The following is a 6,348-nucleotide window of genomic DNA, read 5'->3' on the forward strand; positions in this document are numbered from 1 at the left end:
ATAGGAATTCTTGAGAGATTCTAAATGTATGCTGCATTAAATTAAATGCAAAGGTATAGGCCTACTTGAGGTCCGTCCTGTGCGTCATTGCCATAAGATAAATGTCAGTTATCTAAAACATTTTTCCAGCTAATAACTGTATTTAATATGAAATGGAGAGCGCGCGAACTTTGTACAGATGTTATGGTTATTCCACCTTTTACAGCGAATTCTGATGCTGCGGTCAGTTAAGTGAAATTCTGCGGGCCCAAAAGGTCAGTAGTTGACGCAGCAAACACTGCTATACAAAAACGTTTAACTAAAAACTGCGTACCAACCTTTGTGATCACTGGTGAGCACATAGTCACCATCGAGAGTCTTTATTTACTTTCTTCCTATGTGGACAGTACGTCATCTTCTTGACAAAGGCACTGGGTTATAAGAAGTCACGCGTGGGGATTAGCCACTCGCAGCCACGCACATCCACCAATAACAATAAAACAATAACAACACCAAGAAGAGGGTTAACCACATTTTAACCAAATTCTAACTAAATCTTTTTGCAATGTGTCTCTCTCTCTCTCTCTCTCTCTCTCTCTCTCTCTCTCTCGCGCAGTAGATTTCATTATAATTTAATAGGCTACATCAAATGTTAACTAAAATATAATTTTGATGATTTTATTGCAAGGTTACTAGGTGCCCGTTGGGATGTGCGGCGCAAATCTGGGAAACGAAGGTTTGCAATTATCATTACAGGTCTTCCAAAGATTTTCACCGCGTAATTGCTGTCTTAATTCTTAGTAAAAATCAAAGCTGTACTGAAGTTAGACTTTTACTGATAAATGTGTTGTTATATAGTGAGAGATGGCACTGTACATTCTACTTGTTAACAATAAATCATAAAAAAAACTTTTACTGATGAAAAATGAGCTGAAAAAATAAATATAAATCAGAAAAAAAAAATATAAATCATAAAAAAATGTTATATGAAAACATTTATATTGCCGCGTTTATACCGCAAAGACGCATAAAACCGTTCTTTTCAACACTATCAGAAAAAAGGTAGGCCTACACATTGGTGAGTTACCCTTTTAAAAAGTACACATTTGTAATTTATTTAGAATTGTGAATTTTTATATTTTAAAGCCTACATAGCACCTACAAATTATATCCTGATTAAGTTGTAACCTCAAAACACGCAAAAATTTATACCGCCTTTTTTCAGCTGATTTTGTAAGAAATTCAACTGTATCACACATGCGCAAACCTCGCAATAATGTAGCGTGTGTATGGATATGTGTCAGGGGAAGGGAGTGTGAATCAGCTGGGCGGTGTGTTTCTGAACGGCCGTCCTCTGCCCGTCTATAAACGGAGACTGATGATTGAGCTCGCGAACGAAGGGGTGAGACCATGTGAGATTTCCAGAATATTGAAGGTATTGATCCCACTTTACCGTGTGTTTATGCGAATGTCAACAAGTTGGATTACCAGTGTGCTCTGTGCAGGTCTCCAACGGCTGCGTCAGTAAGATTTTGGGCAGATTTCAGCGCACAGGGTTCATTGGTCCTAAAGCGACGGGAGGCAGCAGACCCAGACTCCTGACTCCTGATGTCATCTCCATCATAGCGCAGCACAAGCGGCAGAACCCCGCACTGTTCGCCTGGGAGATCCGACAAAAACTGGCGACAGATCGAGTCTGCATTGGAGATAAAGTCCCCAGTGTGGGTTAAAACTTGATTGATTTTGGTTGATTTTTCTTTACTAGGTCAATATCAAATATTAAAAAGTTTAACATCAAAGGCTGCTGTTGATTAAAATTTTCTGTAAAAGACACATACCATCAAATTAAAGGGATAGTCCATCCCAAAATTAAAATTGTTATCACTTATTTACCCTTATATCAGCCCAAACCTGTATGACTTTCTTTCTTCAACATGAAGGTGAGTAAATGATTACAGAGCTTCAATTTTGGGTCAAACTATTTCTTAAAAACGATGGAAAATGAAAAATTGTGAAAAAAGTACTAACTTTTAAGGCATTTAAGATGTAGATGAGTTTGTTTGCTTCATTGGAGCAGATTTGGAGAAACTGAGCATTACATCACTTGCTCACAATTGGATCCTCTGCAGTGAATGGGTGTCATCAGAATGAGAGTCCAAAAAAAAAAACAATGGTTAGAAATATCGTAATTATGAATTTGGTTTTCACAAACATGCAGCTTTTCACTTTAATTGATGGACTGAGGATTATTGTGATGATTTTATCAGCTGTTTTGACTTTTATTCTCACGGCACCCATTCACTGCAGAGGATCTGCTGGTGAGCAAGTGATGTAATGCTAAAATTTTCTGATGAAGAAACAAACTCATTTACATGTAGTACGTTTTCTGCAAATTAGTCCAGCCTACAAAAAAAAAAAAGTATTGAACATTTCCAGTCTTATTGATCAGGAAAAATTTGTGTATGACTCATGAATCAATGATGTCATCAGGTGTCTTCCATAAACCGGATTCTTAAGAAGATTCATCTTGATGTGGACACGATGAGCAGTGCATATCCAAATGTAAAAGACAGTTACACAGGTAATCTGTTTCAGTGCTATAGGGTGAATGCAGGTCAAGTGTAAATGTCCTACATGTATTACTTGAAGGCCTTGAAACCAATTTGTCTACTAACCTTCCCACTTTGACTTCCTGTCACCCTAGAGGAGCAAGTGGATAAGCAGAGGGGTTTACACACAACAGCTCAGACAAATCAGCAACAAATGAACACAAACCAACGAGGCACCTCTCATCGCAAAAGAACAGCTTTCACTGCACATCAGAGTGAGAGGTTAGAGAAAGGTGATGATTTCAATCTCTCACTGTCTGCTCAGAGTCATCTGTGTGCTGTTATACTGAGACACATAATAACATCTCCTCTTCTGATTTCTGGCCATTCAGAGTTCATCCGTGGACTTTATCCAGACCTTCTGACCAGAGAAAAACTGTCTGAGGAGACAAACCTTCCACAGAACATTATAAAGGCAATTCAGATTTAAAACTTGAGCTAACAAATCCTCAAAATTTGTCATATGAAAAAGAGGCTTCCAGAGTTGGCAGACATATATTTAAAGGGGCTTGTGTTAGAAGTTTGACTTGATCTTGATCTTCCATCTGAAGTTTGGTTCTCCAATCGCAGAGCGAAGATGAGGAGGGAACAAAAGGAAGAACCAAGTGACTTTGGATCACTGGGTAGGTGCCGATGCCTCATATTCATTGTAGAATTACATAGTCTGCATTGTAAACTGTGTATCTTTCTCAGGTGTAACTAGGCCAGGGTTTCTGGGAAGTAGGAGTGCTTTGATTTCTTTGTCGACAACATCTGGCAGCTCATTGGATCGTTACTTGGCTCATCACACACAATCCACTTATCCATTGGCCCATCACAGAGACAGAAACACTTTCCCATTGGCTCATTTGAACTCAAATGCTGATTCAACATGTCCATTGGATCGCACAGAGAGTTTGATGCTGCCGTGCCACCATGACAATGAGGAATCATCTTACCAACTGGTTCCCTTTGCCACAGATGAAAGGATCTTAATGGCTAATCATTCACGGTGGACTTCTCATCAATCTCGGATTGGACAGAATTTTTCAACGTTTTGAATTCCAAAATAGAACATTCATGAACATTGATGTTGTGGACAGTAGAGGGCAGTAAAGGAAAGAAATAACGGCACTTGTTGTGGAATGTATTTTTTTTTTATTATTTTATTTTTTTTTTTGGGGGGGGGGGGGGGGGGTGTATTGCTTATGTCTATTAAAAACAAATCATGTATTTTATAGTTTGGTTGTATGATATAAGTGAAGGAAATGAGGAAATGGTTTAAAATTAAATGGACCAGAAACTTAAAGACTGTCTGACTCCATTCAAATAAAAAATGATTTGTCAAATCAATGAAAATAGATAATAATCAGCAAAAAAAAAAAAAAAAAATAATATAATAAAAAAAATCTACACTGAAAAAAAACATTTTTAATTAGTCTTTTTTTTTTTTTTGTCTAATAAAATAATTTTATATTCTTAAAAAAGGATATATTTTTATATATTTTTTCTTTAAAAAGACTATTTCTAAAGGGTTTCCACAGGTCTTATGAATATTATTTTAAGACTTTTTAAGACCTCTTTTATAACCAAATATTTAAGGATGTTTAGATATTTGAACTGGAAAACAAGACACATTTTGAGGAAGATATTTAATTTTCTTTGCAGTGTATGCAACATTTAATGCAATGACTTTATGAACTAAAGTCTTTATTTTATTTTATTTTTTTAGGAATTTTTAATGCCATAATTTGCTGGAGGGCAATTTATGACTTTTGAAGACATTTTTAAGACCTGAATTTTTATAATTTATGTAGCATAATGTTTCATCCAAGATTTTGCATAATTAAAAAAAATATATATATTATTGTAATTTTTTTATATAAATGTTATGCTTCTTTAACACAAATTTTTAAATTTAAGTAAATATTATTTGACGGTATAATATTATTCTGCTTCTAAAGCGAATCTACTGTATCTTGTTTCAATGTTTTATAGATATCTTCACTCTCAGAAAAAAAGGTACAAAAGCTGTCACTGGGGCGGTACCTTTTCAAAAAGTACACCTCCGTTCCTTAAGCATCCATATTGGTACCTTAAAGGTACACAGTATCTAAGTGTACATATTATTACCTAAAAGGTACAAAAGAGTACCTTTTGGAAAGGTACCACTACCACCCCAGTAACAGATTTTGTACCTTTTTTGTGTAGCTGAAAAATGCTCATTAAGACTTTTTCAGTGTAGAAATATGTCAGGGCCCCTTTATTCTACATTTAGCAGCAAAATCAATTCAGCTTACAAAATTAAGAAATAGGTGTTTTTTAGAAAAGTACAAAACAAAAATAAAAATCCTATTGGACTGTTTGCAGTACATGCGCCAAACCCCGACTATTCAGTTTTCGTTGGCAGTCTCGGCCTTTGGCACTAGTAGCCACACTGACTTACATAATGTCTTATATACTAAATACTTCAGCGCACACTCTTTCTCTCTCTCTTTCTCAGACCACCTCTGTCAGTTCATCTGGTAAGAAATCTCTCCTGTGAGCATTGGCCTAAACTCACATACTTCTACACGGCGAATGAACAAGATCAACACTTGGACACAAACCAGAATGCTTCAAGCTCTAGCAGGGAGTCTGGACAACGCTGACAAACATGCCTTGGTCAAACTCATGGGCTTATTTCTAATATAAATGCAATTAATCTAAAGACTGTAGTGTTTATTTTCAACATTAGAAAGCTCAAACACATAAACCCTTAGGGAAATATAAGATTCCCTATGCACAAGCAGTAGAAAACTCTATAAAGAAAATATGCACCACTCATGAACAAGATGTTAAGAAATAAATAAAAGATTGAGGAGAGTCATTATACGGGCAGTTAACAAACCACTGAAGCAGAGAAATGACTTCAAATGATTACTCTCAGAGAGAGTTTGGAGTGGAAATGTGGTTTTCGCTTGATTTAAACACAAAACCTCTGTGTGTTACTGTACATCAGAATCCTATAGAAGATCAGACGTCTTGTGTCTGTTCCAGTGGTTTTCAACTCTTGTCCTCTGGGATTCTGCAACAGCATAATTTGTTCCAGCCTTGAACTAACACATCTAATTCAACAATAATCAGCCGCTGCTGGATTAATTGAATCGGGTGTATTAGTTTAACCTCGCATGGCGGCAAAAATCCATCATGGAGCTGGAGCTGAAATAGCTTATTCATGAAAGCTCTCCTGACTTTCATCCATGATTGCTTCAACATACTGTCTGTCTGCTCCCGTTTGACTCAAATAACTGCTTTATAAATTCACTTCGCTTTTCAACAGGTCGAACTTTGACCTTTGACCCCTGTTGATTTCAGCTCCCTGAAGGAAACAGGAAACTATTGGTTTGGGTCTGCGTGACCTTTTTTCCTCACACGTCCTTTTGTATTGGTCATAGAGAAGGTTGCATTCATCAGCTATGGTTCGCCTGAACACAACCTGCTGAAAGACTTCATGGGTTGAACATCAGATCTGAGCAAATGGAAACCATTAGGCCATGGAAAGTAACATTAGAATATCAAATTATCAGCCATTTTTCATTTAATAGCAGTGTTATTTAAGTATTATTTATATAGTATTGCTTTTGTTCATCTTTTGTAAGTCACCTGCATAAATGCATTCTTTAATAACACCTGCTAAATGCATAAATGTAAATGTATTCATATTTTGAATAATTGTTTTTAGTATTTGTATAATAAAAAAATTCTGTTACGCTTTTGTCATTTTCTTTAGTTTCTATTT

At 36.1% G+C, this 6,348-nt stretch overlaps 1 protein-coding gene across 1 annotated transcript; it reads left to right on the forward strand.

Moving 5' to 3' along the window:
- Positions 1-1,236: 1,236 nt before the first annotated feature.
- Positions 1,237-3,695, forward strand: LOC109074544 (paired box protein Pax-4-like). The gene is given in 8 exon segments (XM_042723032.1): positions 1,237-1,269; positions 1,271-1,414; positions 1,485-1,700; positions 2,470-2,560; positions 2,684-2,821; positions 2,921-3,003; positions 3,139-3,211; positions 3,282-3,695. Coding segments are annotated over 8 exon segments (1,125 nt in total). The 3' UTR covers positions 3,629-3,695.
- The last annotated feature ends 2,653 nt before the right edge of the window (positions 3,696-6,348 follow it).

This window comes from Cyprinus carpio, chromosome B4 (assembly GCF_018340385.1).
Source record: "Cyprinus carpio isolate SPL01 chromosome B4, ASM1834038v1, whole genome shotgun sequence".
Lineage (NCBI taxonomy): Eukaryota > Metazoa > Chordata > Actinopteri > Cypriniformes > Cyprinidae > Cyprinus > Cyprinus carpio.